This window comes from Gastrolobium bilobum, unplaced genomic scaffold (genome assembly GCF_033153095.1).
Source record: "Gastrolobium bilobum isolate Gb01-03AN ecotype WA unplaced genomic scaffold, APGP_CSIRO_Gbil_v1 utg8265, whole genome shotgun sequence".
In the NCBI taxonomy this organism is placed as follows: Eukaryota; Viridiplantae; Streptophyta; class Magnoliopsida; order Fabales; family Fabaceae; genus Gastrolobium; species Gastrolobium bilobum.
In genome coordinates, this window is record NW_026899064.1 from 590724 (window position 1) to 612777 (window position 22054).

The window sequence follows — 22054 nt, forward strand, 5'->3', positions numbered from 1 at the left end:
AATTGGACGGCTTTAATCAAAGTTGTTACTTCAAAAAATGGTCAACGTTATAAAATAAAGCTTATTCCAGTCGAACAGATATCATAAACCACATCCTATGTATTTTTATTTCTTTCCTTCAGTCGGAACCAAGTATCCGAAATGAGATTTGTCCTAGTTAATGCGAGCCAGTGGATTGCAACTAATCAATCATTACTCATCAATAAAAGGTTCCGTCTCCCAAATTTGTCATTAGTTGTTTCCAACACTATATCACCAAGTGTAAATAATGTGTTTGCTAATTTGAGTTACTTATATATTGGTTTTCATGGAGATATAATCAAACTACGGAACTTTCTACGTGATTCTCTCTGGATTGTGAATTGACTTTGTGAGAAAGAATTTCAACCTCTTCGAGAAAGATATCTTTTCAATAAACTTGGACTCAAGTTGGGAATTGCAAATCAAGCATGTGTTTTGGAAAGAGAATCACCAGGAAAATCGGTTAAATAGTTAGAGCCTATATTGCACCGACACCTATTTCTGAGATGTTTGGATTTTTCAAAACTCTATGGACATGCAGAAGAGAAATGTTATTCCCACTTGGACCAAGACATCACTTTATTTGTTCAAATAACAATTAAGGTGAAGCAGAGTCAGGAACAACAAATCCCTTTTTGAAAAAAAAAAGATTTATTTTGCAAGTTGACACGGGATACGATACGATACGACACGACACTCCGACACTTTAATTCTAAAAAATGTTAAATTTTGACATGTTAGGACACGTTTTGATATTATATAATATTTTTAATTTATGTAATGTATATTATATTTAATATTCAATAATTTAACAAAAAAAAATAAAGCTAAACTTATAATACCCATCAATTTTATAAAGAAATATAAGATGTCCCAAATGTTTATATTAAACTCAATAAAATATTAATCGTAATCCAACGAATCTAATAGTTGAAACTCAAAATGCAATGCAAAGTAACCTTTAAACTTTTTTTGAATCTTTGCAATGAGTATTGGAGTGTCAAAAAGTGTCAGACACGGTACATCAAAAATTTTGAAGTGTCGATGCTTCGTAAGTTAGAGCTGATATAAAGATACCGTACATCCTACTCTTGATACTCCTCCTGTTGAGTTCGGGTTGAAGTTTGAAGTTGAACGGCCACATTAACCCGTGTGGATTTTATTTATTAGATATTTTTGGTTGGGCTTCAGCTCCCTTAAGATAAAGTTACCCAAAATATATATATACATGACACAACATTTTAAAAATAAAAGAAAATTTTAAAGGAAAAATTGGGTATAGGTCCAGTGGGTCATCCAAACTAGATCAGGTAATGGGAAAAATTACACAAAATACTAACCAAACCGGCCAGGAGTCTTTACAGGTTCTCTAATCCAACCGAGTTAATTCGGGTCATACAATCATGGTGAAGGGTAAATGCTGAAAAGCTTTTGATTTAAAACAGTAAGAAATAAAGTTAAAAAGATAGTATTTTTTTCTTAAAAGTCAATCAAAACCAATATGCACGTTGTTATGCAATACAAAGCAAAAGCATATTGATGACGATTTGCTCAAAAGATTAAAAAGCATGAGCAACATAAACAGGGATCATCATCATACAAAGTGCAACCGCTGACTTCTCAAGCATCTTAGCGTCGTTTTATTAGCTGAGTTAGGGTAAAGAACGTAAGAGATAATTAATACAAACAAATTTCAGAAAAGCCAACTTTTAGCAGAAGCAAGAAGACCAACTTCTTAATCACTATAAGCATTTTAATTCATGCCACCAAATCACTTGTAAAAGGAACCCTTCATCTTGGGAGGAGGGTGATGTGACCAGAGAATTATCTAATTAATGCTCAAGACAAGTATTCACTAAAGCCTTTCCTTCACCACCGTTCTGATGAGATCACTGCTGTTCCACACAAGCACCAGCGTTTCCACATGCACGGATCTTCTACGAGCCCCTGGGGCAGAGACTGGGAGATTAAATGCACATCTTTGAGATTTGCATCTTGTTATCTTCAAGGTACTTAAAAAGCATCTGTCTGCATACTACAGCACAAACAAAAATATCAGAACATCTAAAGCCTGAGGAGGGTTTTAACAGAATAACAGACAAATGAGATTAGAGTTCACTGGGTATCATGACGAACCATCTCAAAAAGCTAAGGCTTAATGTACATGAAATAGCTTCATGCATGGTCTCGGCTGATTTGCAGCCTTGCCTTTCTCAATCCGTAGATTAACGAGACAAACTCAACAAGATATCAATATCAGCGTCATATTTATCCCAAACTAGTTGGCATTAATGGAGATTCAATAGAATATAAGCTTAGAAAAATGAGTGAGGATGACACCAAACCAACATACCATTGCATTACACCTATCTGTTTTTTTATCATAAAATAAACTTACCCTCCCCTTGATTTAACATGTTCCTCACCCTCAATCTTTATTTTTTGGGGGAGGAAGTGTCACCTGGTTAGTCCCAAGGTTTAAACATCTGCTTGGTTCCATGGTGCCCTTGAATATGTGCTAATCCTCAAAGGATAACACCGGCTCAAATTGACCACACGTTATCCATTGTATCACAAAATGAAAGCACGAAGAATAAAAAATGACAGGATGAATTACAGACATTAGACTTGCACATGTATGATAATTCCCCATAGACTACGATGACAATTCAAGAACTGGTATTATAACTAATTATAGAAGAGGGATGGTGCTACACTGACTTACATTATTCGGAATGTCAAAATCACCTTCGCTTGCATCGCATATATCCAGTGACAGTTTTCGAAGTAATGGCATCTGTTATTTATGACAAAAGATACAACAGTTAATTTCAAGTTTATAACATTTTACAAAACCAAAAATAAAAATAAAAATAAACATAAGCAAAGTGCAACCTTTAAAGCAGCATTAAAAACAAAGTTTCTCCGTAGCCCAGGGCCCTGCATATTTATGGTCAAGTCAATAGTAAATGGCATGATTTCAAATAAGATTAGAAAATTCCAGAGGGATCCACACAGAAAATGTTAGCTTCTCTTTTTTGCAGAAGCATACCTCGTATGTTAGAAAGCACACCCAAAGTTGGCAAAATAACTCCACAAAAGATGCCCCAAAGAGCAGAAAGCTGACATCTATTTGTTCAATTGTAATTATAAGTGGTTCTCATCAGAATCAACTTCCCACATTATCATCTAATGAAATGTTTATGTCTTTAAAATAGAAATCAATCAAAGAATACGGATGGTACAATAATTTGTATACCAATCATTAAACTCACAACAGGGCTCAAATACCATGTTCTTGCACTTGGAATCATCAGGTGACATCAAGGAGAGTGGCAATCATATTAGACTATCTTCACAAATCATGATTTTTGCTTCTTTTACAAGTATAATCTTCATGATATAATCCATGGTGATATACTTAGAACGCCATTTCAAATCCCGAATTTAGTGTAACGATACAATAAAAAATGCTACATTAATCTAAATGATGACTGTAAAATCTAAGAAGCAGTAGAAAATTAATTATCAAGATGGAAACAACCCAAATACATTGACTGGAAAATATGCATGAATAACTCATCATCTGACCACCGTTCATAATTTAAATATACATGCAAGATGCAATGAATAGTTTTATTAAAAAAAGAAAAGAAAAAAAAGGCTTATAGAAAGCTCACATTATGACGCAACAGGAGATCTTCAAGCGCTATGCAGTCAAGAAGAGCAGAGACCCCATTTGCTGTCACTTCTCCACAGTCCTAAACAATAGGTATCCTAGCAATTAAAAATTACATGCAGAAACCTATTCTTCTATATATAGTATGATATAGCTTTAGAACAAAAGAATCTTATTATTATTATTATTATTATTCTGTATATAGATGTTCTACAGTTGCACTACTGTATTACACTCATTGGTACTATTCTTCACTCCCTGTTATAAATAAGACCTCCATGTCAAGTGCAGTCACAAACAAAGGTAAGGATTCTCTCTTCATGATCGTTGTCTCCATGTCTCTTCTTTACACTCGTGAACAATGAAGGAACTATGACCATATGCATGATCTATACAATAAGCATTTGATATATAAAAAGAAATTATTCGCCATCAATCAAGGGATAAGCACTCCATCTCCACGTCAAATGCATGAGCAGCACATCTTCTGAGGTCCCAAAAATGGAGACCAATCCCCCCGTCCCTGTCTCCCAACATAAAAAATTATACATTCTTCTAAAATTTCTCAAGTTGACAGCTGTAAGCCACATATGTTGCTTAATTTTTGGGAAACTCACTAAGTCATCATATTCATATTACATAAAACATACAACCATTGTGTATGACTATACATGATTATATATCAACATGGTATAAGTTATAACCAAGGTAATTCTAATTGTTTCTAATGGAAAAATTAACAAACCTCTAAATGGATAGACACCAAGCCCGGCCATCCACATGAAATTATATGTTGAGAATCTGCAATGAGAAATAAAAACATTGACTGATATGACTTGTATTAGGAGGTAAAGAATATTCCTTAGGAAATATACTTAGTTAGTTAGGAGATGGTTAGTTAGTTAGGTGGAATGGTTCTATTTGTATAAAAAAAGGGGTGTGTCCTTACTATTGGAGGGAGTTTTAGTATTTCCTGAATATAGGCTGAGAGTGCTCAGTTAGAAGGGGAGTGCCCCTTGGTAAGAGAAGTGTCTCTTGTCTGTTGTTTTGTGTCTCTTGTGTGTTGTTTTGTTTCTCTTCTCATCAATAAACAGATCCTATTTTCTTCCATTTCCTTTTTTCTTCTTTTCGTTTCCATCTTTAAAGAATTCAGAACCGTAACAATTGACAAACATGTATATTATCACCGGTTGATTAAAGTTGCAGTGACTGTATTATAATTCTACAAAAGAAAATTTACCATATTGCAAATACCAAGGAATTCCATTGTAGCAGTCGAAGACAAAACAATTATTTAAATGGCATACTTTGGTTGTTCTGGTGTTTATTAATATTTTTAATATCATGAGGGTTCAACTTAATCAAACTAGAGGCATGTGTTACAAAATCATGTCCAATGAATTAAGCCAAGGGCAGTTGATCATCTTCACGATTAATAAATCCTAACCTGAGTTAAGAAGAGAACATCCTAGCAATGAAAGTTCAACCAAATTTCTGCAGTTTTGAGTTAGAATAACCAGATCATCATTGGTCATCCAAGGGGTTACTCTTTCAAGCCTCAACTTTCTGAGATTTTGCATGGGGAATTTGAAGCTTGTGTTGGATATATCACCAAAACAATAGCACAGAGCTAATACTTGCAAGTTTATCACAGATGTAACTAAGTTCATCACAATAATATCAGATATCACCTGTAAAAGACCAAAACAACAAAGAAAGCAATGAACAAAATTTTAGAAATGCATTGCAACATCCAAGAACTGAAAAGAAGAAGCATACATGGAGCGAAGTAACAGAAGACCAAGTAATAGATAAAATAAGAAACATACATCTCATACACATACATATGAGAAGAACTGGAAACGCAACACTTTAGCTATAATTGATGAGACTAGTTCAGAGTACAAGCCTTGACTTGTCTAGTTGAAGACGTGAAGAAATCATTATATGGGTTTTGATCTAGGAATTCAATAACTGACTGCTAGAATAAATAAAAATAAGTAAAAAGAAGATTTTATTTATAAAAGTAAACAAATGATACAAGAACAATCTCTTGCCAAGGGACTAGCCCTTAAATCTGAGAAAGCTTCTCAGCCAAACACTCACAAAAAAAAACTTGCCTGCCTATCTTATAAGAGATTCCTCCTTATATCTAAGATATATTTCATAACGGCTGTCATAACTCTCATAACCTTTTTTTTTAATTCATAATGGTTGCCATAACTCTATTTATTTCATAATGAATGCCATAACTCTCATAACCTCTCTTTATTGCTGTTGAGATATCTTCCTGCGGGGTTAATCCTTCCATAAGAAATACCTCCCTCATGTGAAACAATACCTTCCTCCTGTGAAACAATCTTATCCCCAAGGTTGAAATCCAAAAAACTGACTTTGGATGGAAATAATATCTTTCCAAGAAGCATCCTCATGAAGTAACCATATTTCCCTTCCAAAAAAGAGGAAACATGCATAACAATAGTGGAAAGTTCTGCGAATCCAAGGCCACAAGTCATTGCAAAAAATGTGCTGAGATGTACAGGTTCGTTCTTTGAATAAGTTGAGAATATTAGAAAATACTTGGCATCATAGGCATTTAACCAATAAGTACTGGTGCTATGTTGAGAACAAATCCAATAGCAATATTAGCATTAGTGCACCTTGAGCTAGCTAGTGGACTGCCACAGTAGGAGGAAAATGTAGACCAATCAAATCCTAATGCAGTAACCCCTTTCAAGCCAAAGAAAGTTGTTGGACTTGAATAGACTTGGGGCCAAGCCAACAAAGTCATTGCAAAAATGTCAAAATTGAAAATAGATAACCTGAATGCATAAAGTAAGCCACACAAAAGATCAAGACAAAGGAAAAAAATTGAGCATGGATTGTGCCTCCTTTAGGTCTTTTATTTTTCACATTTACAGCACTGAATAATGAGACCTGAACTAGAATAGAGGACGTGGACAAACTAGGGAAGTCAAGCTTATGTAATGACTTTTGGTTGATGAAGCTGTGGCTGGCCCTATTAGTGCAGGGAGGTCGAGCTGACTAATGAAATTTGTGGTATATCACAACTAACACCTGTGAAATAGAGGAAGTTTTGATCCCTGGACCAACTCCGCATGTCATGCTTCCATGCTCACTCACACCCAAGATCCGCTTGACCCTTGAAAGGGAGGCCGCCTTGGCGCGAAGTACCCCCATTTGTACAGGGCTCATCTCTCCTCCTTTATTTTGCGACCCTCCTGACCTTTCTTTCAGGAATAAAGACTTGTCTAGTCCTTATTGCATCATGTTTTGGTTTCATCTCGACATGGTTTGGTTTTGGGTGCATTTCTCCTTGCAATTTCTCCATTATATTTATTTCATCATGAATCTTGTATTCCTTTTTCTTCGTATTCGAGTTGCAAACTTGCAATTTCTTGCACATTCTCTGTTCCTTCTTTAGTTTTGTGTTCTGCTTTTGCATCACAAACATCCATTGCAACCAGAACCTCCTTCTCTGCCAAAGATTGCACCTTCTTGATTTCAAAAGGTAATCTCTTTCTTCAAGATCATTGTAGAATTCTCCAAAGCTCCAAAACTAGTGTCCACAGCAGCCTCATTCAAAACCCACCATGGCATCCTCGTTCAAGATCCGAGGGTTGGCATTTCCTCCAGAACGTGAACCAGGGCATTTTGACCCCATTTTGGATCATCCACAATTTTATGAGATCACGCATCCTATCCATCCCGTCCAAAGTTTTGTGTATTGAAGCAATGTTTGCGCTGGTTTCCTACTGCAACAATTCCAAAGAATTTTCCAAAGCTCCTTCCTTCGACTTCTCCATGAGATCCGGCAAGTCGGTTCAATTGATACGGGTTATGATCTAGGAAGATTTTCTTTATTAAAGTAAACAAAGAATACAAGAGCACTCTCTTGCCATGGGACTAGCTCTTAAATATGAGAAAGATTCTCAGCCAAACAATCACAGAACAAATTGTCTGCCTATTTATAAGAGATTCCTCCTTATATCTAGGATATTTTCATAACGGTTGCCATAACTTTCATAACCCATAACTTTCATAACCTTTTAATTCATAACAGCTGCCATAACTCTATTTATTTCATAACGAATGTCATAACTGATGCACTTATGGTTGGCCCATTGTACATGGCCCAACCATTGATTCAAGAAACTCGTAGTCAACCAGAGTTGTGGCTCAATAAATATGGCCGAATTGTTGAAAGAGGCAGTGATTTGAAATATGACAAACTGCAATCAAATCCAAGTCCCAATAAAGCAGCAGATGTGATTGTGATTTGTTTGGAAAGAAAAGGAAAGCAACATATTTGACATGATTTGAGATTAAAAATTTGAGATGTATTTTGAATTTTTTATTTGTAATTTTTTATTTATTTTTAGATGTTAATTACCAGTGTTTTAAAACTCGGACCGGTCATCGAACCGGTCGAGGTACTGGGTCACTGGTTCAACCGGGTTAAACCGGATTTACTGTTCACATATTAAAAATATAAAAGTATTACTTATATTAATAAAAATTCACATAAGAAAACTATCAATGAGCTTCAAAAAATAAATTGATTTTCAATGATAGCAAATATTATATACTTCTAAGCTTCTAGCTCTAGACCATATCCTAATATTGGATTAAAATTGCAATATAAGTTAAATGCACCTTTTGTGCTTGACATGATACGGATAAATTAAATCATGATAACAAATAATATGCATGAAATATACACTAAGAAAAAAGTGTCACCGTTATCATGATAACAAATAGTATGCATGAAATATACACTAAAAAAAAGTGTCCACCGTTGAGATGAGATCATGAGACCATCAGTGTTTATCACCACTGAACTTCATGAGATCATTATAAGATGCAACTAAATTATATAAACGAACTGTACTAATCTAAAATACCTTATTATTTCCACCTTACTTTTAATCATATTCATCATAAAATATGAATATAATTTAATTCAAGAGTTCTTATCAACAAAAAAAAAAATTACCAAAAAAGAAATAATCGGTCTAACCCGGGTCGTCGGGTTTCGGCCGGGTCAACCGGTCCAATCCGGGTTGACTGCAGAAGCGGTCCAACTACCCGCTCGGACCGGGGAACCCACCGAGTCCCGGGTCGACCCGGCCGGTCCGAGTCGGGTTTTAAAACACTGTTAATTACTGTTATATTTATTTTAAGAAGTTTTATTATTTTTAGAATTTTAGATTTAGAATTTTGAATCAATTTGTAATTAGTCTATAAAAGGGTGCTTATGACCCTTATTCTAGGAGTTGGAAATGAGATAAAATTTGCTGAGTTGTACAGTTGTTGGAATTTTAATCATTGATTACACAATTACATAATCATAGGAGTTTTGTATTAAATAGAAATAGTAACAGGTTATTTCATTTCCTTATTCATAGCTGATTGACAGTTAATTTGTAATGGACCTAGAGTCCTCATTTATGTATATAATTACCCCAGTAGAGGAAGAATATACACACAGAAATATTCATAATATGGCACCATTGTTTTGACATGGTATCAGAGCGTTTCTGATCCAGGAACCTATTTTCATTAAACCTTCCACATCGTATTGTTCAATTTGCCTCACTCGATTTTTTTTTTTTTTTTCTGTTACCCAATTCGAATTTCCATTTTCCCATGAATAATCTCAAAACCTCCTCTGAATCTTCAACCCCGTATTTTTTCAATAAATGTTCCCGGAAGAAAATACCTGCCAAAGCCATGACTAATGTATCCGCTAGAGATGCCCTTGTCCCTGCTGCCAATTTTACTCAATCCCGTATTTTGGGTAAGTCTCTTGCTTTCTATACATTGTCTAGGAATAATATTTGGATAATTGATACAGGTGCTTCTGATCATATGATTAAAGATTCTTCCCAGTTGTTCAATCTCTGTAATTCTTCACAATCCGTTATTTCCACTGCCAATGGAGGTACCTCAAATTACTGGTCAAGGATCCTTAACCCTTTCTGATAGCTTATTTCTAGACTCTGTGTTGGTTGTACCCTCTCTTGAATACAACTTACTCTCTGTGAGCCAATTAACTTCAAAGCTTAACTGTTCAGTAACTTTTTTTCCCTCTCACTGTGTTTTTCTGGCAGAGTCACGAGGGTAGGGAACGTGGATTCATTCCTGAAGAATATAGACAACTGCGTCAGATTGACCCGCGAGATATAGAAAATGAAGAGCTCGGAAGGCGGATCCAGGATTTGAAGCAACAACTTGAGCAAGCGTTGAACAAGAAAATCCAAGTTTTGAAGCGACTATGTGTGCGGGCACAAAGAAAGAGAATTCAAGATTTTAAGCGACGACTCGTGCGGATATGCATGAAAATTCAAATTTTGAAGCAAACTCTTGTGGAGGTGCAGAGCATGGAAATTCAATATTTGGAGCGGCGACTTGCGTGGACAAAGTTGGGCATTCAATCCAAAGAAAGAATGGAATTAGATGACGCATCTGATGACGAAGAAGAGGACGTCAATCCCTTGGGGATTCTAAACCAGGGACAAAATTGGGAAGTACAACCTGGAAATCAGTCCACTTTTCAATATATCGAGATGCAAATCAGGATTCCTGACTTTGAAGTCTATGATCATAATCCAATTTATGATGATTATTGGATCTATGATGATAATCCAATTTATGATGATTATCCGATTGTTGATAATTATCCCATTTATGATGATTATCCATCTTATGATGAAGATTCAATTTATGATGATAATCCAATCTATAATAAATCTGATGGTGAATCAGATTATGAAGATCTAATAGAGGAAGATTTAACATTTGAATTTTTGTCTACGGAAATTGAGATCAGTGGAGATAAACAAGATTCGAGGACGAATCTTTTCTAGTAAGGGTGAATGATGCACTTATAGTTGGCCCATTGTACATGGCCCAACCATTGATTCAAGAAACTCGTAGTCAACCAGAGTTGTGGCCCAATAAGTATGGCCGAATTGTTGAAAGAGGCAGTGATTTGAAATATGACAAAATGCAATCAAATCCAAGTCCCAATAAAGCAGCAGATGTGATTGTGATTGTGATTTGTTTGGAAAGAAAAGGAAAGCAACATATTTGGCATGATTTGAGATTAAAAATTTGGGATGTATTTTGAATTATTTATTTGTAATTTTTTATTTATTTTTAGATGTTAATTACTGTTATATTTATTTTAGGAAGTTTTATTATTTTTAGAATTTTAGATTTAGAATTTTGAATCAATTTGTAATTAGTCTATAAAAGGATTCTTATGACCCTTGTTCTAGGAGTTAAATTTTGTTATTTGAGAATTAGAAATTGAGAACCAAAGGGTTACTCTTTTATGAAATCCTAACTTTCTGTTTAGCCACTTTTCTATGCGCTTTCGGCATCAATAACTCTCATAACCTCTCTTTTATTTCATAAGGCTGCCATAACTCTAGTAACCTCTCTTTATTGCTGTTGAGATATCTTCCTGGGGGTAGTCCTTCCATATGACTGGTTGCGTAACAAATCATAATGTAACTTCATGGATTGTAGATGAGGAATTGCATTTCTGTTAAACTAATTGACTGGAAAAGTTTAAACATGAAGTTAATTGAAGGAAAAAGTTTCGACATTGTTTTTCCATACCATGATCAATTGAAATATTTTTCTACATTCTTCAGGGAGGAACCTAAAATCCTCTGGGAAAGTAGTTATTACCTGAAAATGAAGGATTATTGTTTCTAGCAAGGGACAAATAGCAGGTAATCGTCTTAATGCATCTTCACCTAACATCCCACCCAAACCTATATTGATGGTCTTTAATGACATCAGTGCAGGTTCCAGAGAACTCAAAGAGAAGGAAGAAAAACCCCATCCAAATTCAATTTCTTCTAATCTACACATCTTTCCTAACTCGTCATGTAGTTCTTCATGCAAAGAGGAAAAGCTAGAGTCTCTCTTTTCAATACAACTGTCTTCTTGAAATAAATATCTACAACCCCTTGCTTTCAGACACTTTAAATGTGGATTTCTGCGAATAACATAAGATAATGCAGCTCCAGAAATCTGCAAGTTCACAAATAAATAAATAAAATTGAGAAAACAAAGTCAATTATGATAAAATAATGACAGCACGGATGCAAAATACTAGATATGTGTACTCCGTGGTGTCAGAATCAGCCCAAATGTCACAGCAAAACAATCACAATTTACTGCAGAACTTTTGTATGATAAAATGGTAGCAAATAGATCGATTAAGCAAAAAGAAGATATTTGCACAAATGGGGATTTTGTACTAGAGGCAATGAAATTGAACTACACACTGCCCAACTTTGACTTAGCTTTTATAATTAAAGCAAGTATAAAGGTTTACTGTGTAAGTAAATAGTTAATGCATCTAAAACAACAGTTACTATTCATCACCAAGAGACATATAAATCATGCTTAGTTATTTTAGGTGGAAACTAGTCATGTAAGTCTTAACCTATGTTGCACCGACACAGGACACGGGATACGATACAACACTCCGACATGTTAATTCTAAAAAATGTTAAATTTCTACACATTAGGACGCGTTTTGATATTAAATAATATTTTAATTTATGTAGTGTATATTATATTTAATATTCAATAATTTAACAAAAAAATGAAGCCAAACTTATAATATCCATCAATTTTGCAAAGAAATATAAGATATCCCAAATATTTATATTAAACTCAATAAAATGCTAATAGTAATTCAACGAATCTAATAGTTGGAACTAAAAACGCAACGCTACGCAACCTTTGAACTTTTTTTTGAGTCTTTACAACACGTTTGGAGTATCGGACACGACACTTCAGGTTTTTTGAAGTGTCAGTGCATCATAGGTCTTAACTACCATCTATCAGACTAAAATAAATTTGCAGTTGTATATTAGAATGGAAGCAAATATTCCGATTACACTCCCTTAAAATTTTTGCGGAAACAGTGTCGTCTTTCAAGTTTCCGATAGTTCCTGCAGCATCGTCCTTCCGGCAACCCGCTGCATCTTCTCTGACAACTTTTCCAGCCATTGGAAAAAAAAAAATTGGCCAGTGAACAGAAGATCTAAATTGCACCAATGAGAAGAGCCCATTAGTCCAAGACCCTGGTGCATTGAGCTCTCACACACGTGGTTTCTGTTCTGCATTGTGTAGCCCCAATCATGCATGGTGGCACTGTCTGCTCCGTAAAACCATTCATATATCTTCACCTAACCGTTCAAACTTTTGAAATAGTTGGTTCGTGATATAGTATCAATGCCTCCATGACCTTGGTTTAGAGTTCGATCTTTGTTGCCCCATTGTTCTAATAAATATTATAAAATTTCTTAGTACAAGATAGGCGGGTCTTGGCATTGTCAACAAGTAAATCAAGCCGAAAGGGCTCTTGCGTGAAAAGGCGTGTTAGAGATATAAATATAAAAACTAATCATATATCTTCATCTAACAGTTTGAACTTTTTGAGATAGTTGGTTCATGACAAAGACAGACAAAAACATGCCAACTTTCACAAATTTGACAACAAACCTCGGTATTTGAAACATCAAGCATCTCCAAGGAAGAACCTATGAAATTATACAGTGCCTGGTCAAACAGCTCAGTCCCTCTCAGGCATAAACTCTTCAAAACTTGTGCACGAGACATAAGCTCTAGTATAGATGACTCACAAATACCTACAAAACAACTAATATATCATATCTTTTTGAATTTAGAACTAAAAGTTTACGACATTGTAAGATATCCCTTTCAAATTAACCGTACTTGGTGCTGTATAAGCTGTTTTCAACTATAAGCATAAACTATTAGTCCCTTATTATGCTTAAACAATAATTGATTGATCAGGTTACTACTCATGTCACTTCTTTCACCTTAAAAGTGAGGCCAAAGTCTGGAAACAAAACATAAAAAATTGGTAGGCTGAACCTCTAGTTCTTCATGGTATAAAAATATTAAGGCCTCTTGAGAGATTAAAAGGGTGACCCAGAGCAATGGTAGCATCATTATTACTAGACTAAAGTTATGTTGCATCAAAAGCAAGATATACAGCAAGGAAAATGTAGATTTTTCATCGTATCACACAAAACTAGGTAAGTCAAACCATCTTCATTTATCAGTCCTTTGTTCTGTTCAAACCATCTTCATATAAAACTTGATCCAAATGAGATAAAGTATATTATGCAATGCCTCAATAACTTCTGAGTGTTATAAACATATGCAGCCAGTAAAAGGTATCAAAAAGCCTCTATTGAAAATTTGTAGAACACAAGTATCTACAGATTCATTTTGGCAGTTCATCAAAATAAACTAATAGAAATACAACTTACCCCTGCAGCCACCCATATGCAGTGTTTGAAGATTAGACACCACAGAATTCAAATGCTTATCTTTAGGATGTAGAGAGGAAAAGTTGCCATCATCAGAAATAGCTAAGGAAAGAGCTTGAACTGAATTTATCCCAAATGAAGTATCGCAAACCACAATTGAATTAAGTTTTTTACATCTGAGTATGAGATCTGATATGCCAATATCAGTGACTGAAATGCATCCTTTAATATTCAGGTGACACAATGAAACACAAAATTTGGAGATATACTGGAGACCCAAATCTGGCATGGACAATAAGAAATAAAATAAAATAATTCATTGGCTATTAACAAAGTCAATATCTAACACTAGAACAAAATTATTTAGGTCCAACATGAATAATTTTTACCAGAAAAGCATCCTACCACAGACATCAGTTCTTCCTTCCAATGTGAGTTTTGTAATATTAGAAAGCGGAGATCCAATTTCATTAAATGACATGGTTTCCACTGCTATATATTTAAAGCTAGAAGATAAAACTGTAACTAATGCTGGTATTAGTGGAGTAATATCAACAGTCAAGTCAATTTCGCAGATCAAAGGACACTTTTCCAATAATTGAAGGAAACTGGTCGTCCTGATGTTTAAAAGATAAGCTGCTTTCAATATTCTTAAAGAAGGAAAGGACTTGCAGAAGCAATCAACAGCATGTTCAATACACAATCTTCCACACTTTGAGATATCCACCTCCTGAACTGCTTCAAAGGTAAAGGTTTTTAACAGCTGTTGTGGGAATGCACATTCATCTCTTATAGGATGTCCAGAATTAATAAAGAACTGTTTTATAATCTTCTTTTGCATGGGATCCGTCAGATATGATGAAGGGATGACTGACAGAAGCAGTATTGCAGACGTTATTTGCGGACAACCAGAAAGGTTCACTTTCTGCACGCAATGAAAGTTTGCATCACAAAAGCATGAAAGCATTCCTAATAGATGATCACAGACTCCTTGCAGTAAACTGAAAGACTAGTTGGCCCAAGACATGTATACGAAATGATGTGCTTAAATAGCAGTTGCAAATACTGAAACCAAATACCAGAAGGAACCAATAGATACTTTAAACAAAACATTGATTTACTAAGTGTCAAAATACCAAACACATTGAAGTTATGCAGCTAGAAGAATAATGAACCTTACAAAAACGTTTATTGATTTCTTGACATTCAACAAAAGTGGACTTATGCCCATGCAATGCTTATCTTGTCAAATAAGGAGTTTGCAATGTTTGTATTATATTTTTGTCCATCTCATCAAAAGAAATAAAAGATAGTATCATCTTTGACATATATATTTTGCACTTAAGTTGGGATGGGCTAGGGAGGGAAGTTGCCTATTCATTTTATAATTCTACTTTAATAAGTTCAATAACAAAATATATACCAGCAATTAATAAAAATAAAAAAATAAAAAAAACTCTCCATTAAACCCCAACTAGCGAGGATGGGGTTGTGAAATCAATGCAAGATAGTAATCAATTTTTTTTCTTTCTGTAAAAATAGGCAATATTGTAAATACTAAGCATTAAAGGCACCTTAGCTCAAGCAAATGAACACAATAAACAAAGCCAAAATCATTAAGCGGCTTCCAAGTACTAAAAGCACCTTCAAATATTCTGTCAGTCGAATCCTGAGATGTTGTACTTGCAAGTCACTATACCCAAAAATATCTAGAGAGCCCATAGGTAGAATACTTAGTGGTCTAAAAATTGAATCAAGACTTTCCTCAGCCTGCTGCCTAAAATAAAGAGAGTTTCTTTTTCCTGTTAAACACATACAAAAATTTCCTTACATCATCTAGGAATTTCTGCATGAAGAATAAAGACTTTTAAATGCTTTGGGTAAAAGCTCAAGAAAATGGTATACCTGCAGCAAACCACAAAGGCAAAAGGCCCACACGAATCTGTTAAGAACCAAAAGTAAAAGGTTATGCAAGATTTAAGTATAAATGTCATGGTAATGTATACAGCATACTCGTCGTCATGGCATAGCCAGAAATTAGATGGAAAAATAAAAATAAAAATTATGAGTTTGATTAATTAATAATTATGTCTCAAAATAAATTAAATGATATAATAATTACATTTACATCATGTTGATGAAAATATAATTACATGTGGAACAATGAAGAAATATTTTATCTACATATTTTTGAAAAATAAGCACAAACTCTTGCGATATTTGATGTATGTGTGAGGAAGGATCAATAAATTTGTCATGGAATATATATAGGAGGATAACTACATAAAGGCAAGAAGTATTAGAAGGGAGATAGAGACTGGGGAGAAGACAGCATCATTTGGGATAGGCATTGGAGGTTAGGGGCAGTCAAGGGCTGCTCCATTTGAACCCCTTGTGTATGCCAATGCTTGTAATCATCCATGTGCATCAGTAAATAATACTCTTTACACCAGCCAATTTCTGAGTGTATTTTTGGGCAACTTTTTTCATTTTTTTGTGTGATTAAATTACACAAGATTTATATTACATTGCAGTTTTGCACAGACTGCTCTTTTCTTGTAAAGGCCATGGAAATCCTTACAGTTGAACGGAACAACCATGTTCAATAACAGATGATCATATTTCATGAGTATTGTTCTTTCATAGTAAAATATGGTTGTTCTCTTACACTTTTGGGCTATGTAGTATCGACACGCGACACGACACCATATGATGCTCCGAAACGTCAACTGTAAAAAAATCTAGATTTTGACACGTTGGAACACGTTTTAATATTAAATAATATTTCTAATTTACATAGTAGATATTTCATATTCAATAACTCAAATATAAAAAGAAACTAAACCAATTTGTAGTCAAAACCATTGGTATCCAAAAAGATTTACAAAAATCTAAATCCCATGTAGGGGAAGGAAACAGTGATTTTTGCTATTACTTCTGCACTTTATTAATACTAGCAAAACTATAGTCAATTAATATTGTTTCAATGTCACCGGAGATTCTCTTCCAGCGATGGTTAAAGATGTAAGCAAACCGGTTAAAGATGCAATATCGGAAGGTTTATAGAGTTCTAGAAAGAGAAAAAAGCGAAAGAAGAGCTTCTTCAATGAACAAAGATTCTGCAGTTGAACAGAAGTAAATCGATGCAAAACAGAATTCAAAGATGCTCCGGTCACTCTGAGTACGCCGGAGAATGTTTCCGACGACCGGGAAAGGGCTAAGGAGGAGGATGAAAAGGAAACTCAGAACAAGAAGTGAGAAGGAAGCTCAACGAACTATGGCAGTTGCATTTTTCAGTTCGTGGGTGATGATTTTAGAATCGGAGAGAATAAAAACATCGGCCATTACCGGATTCTATGGAACCGGAGAGAGAGAGAGAGAGAGAGACAAGGGTGAGAGGATCCAAATGGAACTTCAAAAGTTCAGAAACGGTGATTTTTAAGTTTTTATTAAATGTTTTTTAATTTTATTAATATATTTTAATTTTTAAAAATCATAATTTTATTACGAAAATGTCATTTGACCGTGTCGGACACGGTCAAATTCGTGTGTCGAATTGGTCAACGTGTCGGGAATGTTGACCACGTGCCAGACACCATGTCGAAGCGTATTAAAATGTGTCTGAGCGTGTCGAAGTGTCAGTGCTACATAGCTTTTGGGTAGGGCTTTTGTAGGTTTGTAAAACAAAAGAGAGATGTAAGTAATTTTTACTAAACATGTAATGATCAAAGTATTTGCTCTCTTTTTTTCAGAAGAACCTATGTGACATATCCATCAACTACATGACAGTGTATACAGCTTAAACTGAGCTGAGAATAGCATATATAAACCAAGATCAAGTTACGCTCCATGCAAGGAGTTTCTTCTATGATGCACCGACACTTCAAAAACTCTAACGTGTCGTGTCCAACACTTCCCGACACTCCAACACGCATTGCAGAGACTCAAAAAAAGGTTCAAAGGTTGAGTTGCGTTGCTTTTTTAGTTCCAACTATTAGATTCATTGGATTACGATTACCATTTTATTGAATTTAATATAAATATTTGGTATATCTTATGTTTCTTTACAAAATTGATGAGTATTATAGGTTTAGCTCATTTTTTTGTTAAATTATTGAATATTAAATATAATATACACTACATAAATTAAAAATTTATTTAATATCAAAACGTGTCTTAACATGTCGAAATCTAGCATTTTTTAGAATTGACGTGTCAGAGTGTCGTGTCCTGTATCGGTGTCGGTGCAACATAGAGTTTCTTCATACGACTATAAATCATATGAGAATTGTGGCTTGAGCAATAGAGAAATTCCTTTCTATATCAAACCACAAATGGAAACAAAATGCATATTCCATTAAAGTCTTGTGGCAACTGTCAGACAGTTTGAATATCAGGATTCTAAATGTTTTAAGATTCTTGTTATTACATTGAAGAATATTAGGATTCTTGATGTTTTAAAATTGTTATTATTATGTTAATAGTGTTATTGGGCGAAGCTCGTACTAGTTGTAGTAGTATTTGACCTAGATTATTAGTATAAATAGGAGTATTATGATTGTGTTTTTTTATACATCAACATACCATTTCACAAATTATTCAGAGTAATATTTTTTTTTTCCTTTACATATTTTCCCTATAATTTCAAAAGTACCTTGTCCATAAATTACATATCATTGATATCATTCACGTTTAGTAATTTGGTAAAGGGATATCCAGTTGTTTAGCAGATGGAAAAAATAGGATTTGGTAGGGTTCTTCGTGTATTTTTCTCCTAAGACTGTTTCCATTAAAGAATAGATTCAAGGCCTCAATATCAATAATGAGGCATATGATCTCACTTGTTTTAAAATTTCATTGCAGTTGTCTTCAGCTTTGCTCGGCCTCTCCAAATTTTCCATGTTACTCTCAAGCCAGAGAAGAAGTGCATCAGAAAGATGCATTTCACTGTCAATATACTACAACATTAGAATCTTAAATTTACATATTAAATTACAAGGGATTGAATGAAACAATTTCATAAATAATCAGTCAACCTGTCAACAGTCAAGTGAGGGTGCTTTACTGAAGATAACAGCAGGTCATATGGAATTTTTCCAAAAAATTTGCTATGCATTGCCCACATCTGCAAAACAAGAGAATTAAAAAATATCATGTCTAATTTAATTAAATAAAATAAAATCAAGTGTAACAAAAAGCAGAAAAGATATATTACTATTTGGTTGACTGAAAAGTAATCCCCAGACCACTTTTAAAGTATAACAGAGCATCTAGTGATTTTTAGCTAACAGAAACAGGAAAAGAAGCGAACCCCACTGATGTCCAAAAAGGCAAAGCAATAAAAGCACATCCAGTAAAACGTGAATGAAAGAAGTAGGATATTTTGTGTTTCATAGTCGTTAATCTTAAAATTTTTAGACAGGCTGACCAGAGCCCATATCAGAAATATCCATCCCGAGTTATGTTGGCAAAATTTTTACTTCTACCTACATTGTTTAGCCTAGCAGAGCGAAAATCAAGAAACAAATTCTAGCTTCCTTGTTTTAACATATTCTTTTCTTTTATTTTTCAACTAGTAAGTAAAAAGGAGACATATGAAAATCCTTTTTTATTTCATTTCATGTTCCTACAGTAATTAATATAAAATTATAAAAGAATAAACTAAAACAATCTGATAGCAAGCATCCATTAAATAAGTCTTCTGTTCCTCAATCAATCGCTCACACATTTTCTCTCAATTTTGTTCACGGATGAGGATTATCTATCTAACTAACAACTTCCATTTCTAACCATTGACTTTTTCAAGTCCCAGATACAAGTGTTTTGTGAATTTCTTATGCAACTATAGACTACATAAAGTTCACATCTTATTTACCAAACAAGTTAACTGAAGGTGCTTATCTAAGCTAGCTTACTTGAAATATAAAGAGGTAAGTGTGTAACTGCCTTTGATTTCTCCTTATGTCATCCAACTAATAGTATCAATGTATCTGATCTTTAGCAGAAGTCTGTTTTTAATATCCAAACCTCCACTTTTGAGTTTTCAAATTCAAGCATGGCTCACAAATAGTTTTATGAAAAGAAAATGTTACTCGATGGCACTGTATCATGAGGATGCACATTAAAAAACTACAAGATAAAAGACACCACCATGCATGAATAAAATAAAATCACAATATAAAGGACATAGGTCTCAGTTCATTTCCCTGTGATATCATATCGTGTTTTGGAATCCACATGTCCTGGAAGAACAACTCTAAAGAAATTGTCACCAAAGGTATACCAATGTAATAATGTATGGATCATTAGTCAAAAATTTCAGCAATAAAAAGAGTCTAATCAATATACAAGTAAAAGCACCACATAAAATTTATTTTATGAGGAAATATAACCATGTATTATTAGCAATTGAACAACCATTCCAACAGGCAGAAAGTTATAATTAAGGAGAAACATGAGATTACTGTTTGTTGCTCAAGCTCTAGTGAAAGAAGTTGAGTACATACAAAATTTCTTGCTAGGTAGTCCACACATAAGTGCAGGATAAAGTCACTTGCTGCAAAAGCAATGCATAATATGAAAAACTGTTAGAATGAACCCCATAATGTTATAGCCAAAAATGAAAACTAAAGTCCTGAAGTCGCAAGTTAATCCTTTTTGCCACTAAAAATGTAAAAATAACAAAAGTTTACCATGATCCAAGCCAAATTTCCAAATTTGGATCAAATCCTCCATTTTTATTAGGGTTGATTGAAATCCTTTGGGTGAAAATACCTCAGAAAACCACATCTCACACTTCAAGATAAGTGTCTCCACTCCAAAATAAAGCGCACCCTGAGACATACAAGAAAAATACCAACAGCATTAGCCATTAGACTGAGAAAATGACGAATATATTAGTTACAAATTTAAACTCCTGAAATAAAATAAAGAATCAGAACATTACAGTCACGGAATGCCTGACGAATATGACAGCTCCTCTTGTACCGAGAGCATTAGACTAAAAAAAAGTTGGATGTATAAATGTCAAAAACCATGTACCTCATAAAGAGGGAGGACATTATCCGGAGTAATATCCAATGGGCAGCCATACATATGCTTAAGAATTTGCATAAATACACCAACATTCCACTTGATAGTGATATAGCCCAAGCATGATTCACTACACGAGTAACCAGAATCATAGTTTATGCAAGCTCTCGAGTTCAATTAAACAGAATGACGAGCAAAAAAAAAAAAGAGTAATATTAGCATATTGTCTACCTGAAGCTCCCGCTGAGGAGGCCCCGGAAATACAGTGATTGTTCAATGAGCCTGTCGCACATAGAATGAAAACAATTGCAGCTTAACTGACACTTGAGGCATGAGCAAAAAGTTAAGTTAAATTGCCATCTCGTTGGATTCTTTTATTTTCCCGAGAAACAAACAGAAAGTATTAGCGAGTGTGTTTGAGTGGTTGAATATATAGAGAGAGAAAGGGAAAGAAATAACGAACCTGTTGCGATGTGCTTGAACTTTGATCGTCCGGAAACTCAGAATCGTTGGCAAATCACAAATGAGAATATCTATGGTCGACACAAGAATCTCTTCGTTTTGGTTCTCAGTCGATTCAATTGGATCAGGGTTTGTGCAAACCAGGATAACATGTTCATCATCATCTGAGGCCTCCATGGACGAGTCGCTAGCGTGGTGACCGTAGCTCCGAATCGGAATACAAATTGCTATTTTGTTATGCTCCTCGTCGCTCACGACAGCTGCAGGTTAAACGACGCTTCTGATTGCTCTTACGGCGGACTTACAAAAACGACAATATATCACTGTCAAATAGTCCGTCGTCTAGTTAAATTAGTCATGGTGAGTACCGTGGCTAATTAAAATACTAACTGTAACTAAATTATCCAGCATTGTTATCGCGTTTGTGAATGAATTTTGGACTGAAACTGAAACGCTTTGAATTATGATTTATGAGTTTCTTAATATAATCTGGTTCTGTTTTTCTCCC

General features: G+C 34.5%; 1 protein-coding gene across 2 annotated transcripts; it reads right to left on the reverse strand.

Moving 5' to 3' along the window:
• Positions 1-1609: 1609 nt before the first annotated feature.
• On the reverse strand, positions 1610-21959 carry LOC133286813 (BTB/POZ domain-containing protein FBL11). 2 transcript variants are annotated; one of them, XM_061484270.1, is made up of 19 exons: positions 21548-21959; positions 21316-21366; positions 21094-21214; positions 20745-20886; positions 20559-20608; positions 19089-19177; positions 18894-18999; positions 15958-15994; positions 15697-15854; positions 14458-14977; positions 14053-14334; positions 13256-13401; positions 11423-11770; positions 5148-5391; positions 4446-4501; positions 3702-3782; positions 2917-2961; positions 2747-2818; positions 1610-2056 (listed from the first exon to the last, which is right to left on the reverse strand). In XM_061484270.1, the coding sequence occupies exons 1-19, from the start codon at positions 21721-21723 to the stop codon at positions 1877-1879; spliced, it is 2904 nt and encodes a 967-aa protein (XP_061340254.1). In that variant the 5' UTR covers positions 21724-21959; the 3' UTR covers positions 1610-1876. The 2 variants fall into 2 exon arrangements, 1 of the variants encoding a protein (XP_061340254.1); XR_009748177.1 differs by lacking the exon at positions 1610-2056 and adding an exon at positions 3074-3150 and having other exon boundaries at positions 2767-2818.
• Positions 21960-22054: the final 95 nt, after the last annotated feature.

Bases quoted from the DNA above. Each gene is read 5' to 3' on its own strand.
- LOC133286813 (XM_061484270.1), bottom strand. From the start codon at position 21,723: ATGGAGGCCTCAGATGATGATGAACATGTTATCCTGGTTTGCACAAAC. The intron at 13,402-14,052 runs GTAAGTTGTATT...GTTGTTTTGTAG, and splicing joins GCATATGGGTGGCTGCAGGG to GTATTTGTGAGTCATCTATA. The intron at 3,783-4,445 runs GTTTGTTAATTT...CCTATTGTTTAG, and splicing joins TGGTGTCTATCCATTTAGAG to GACTGTGGAGAAGTGACAGC.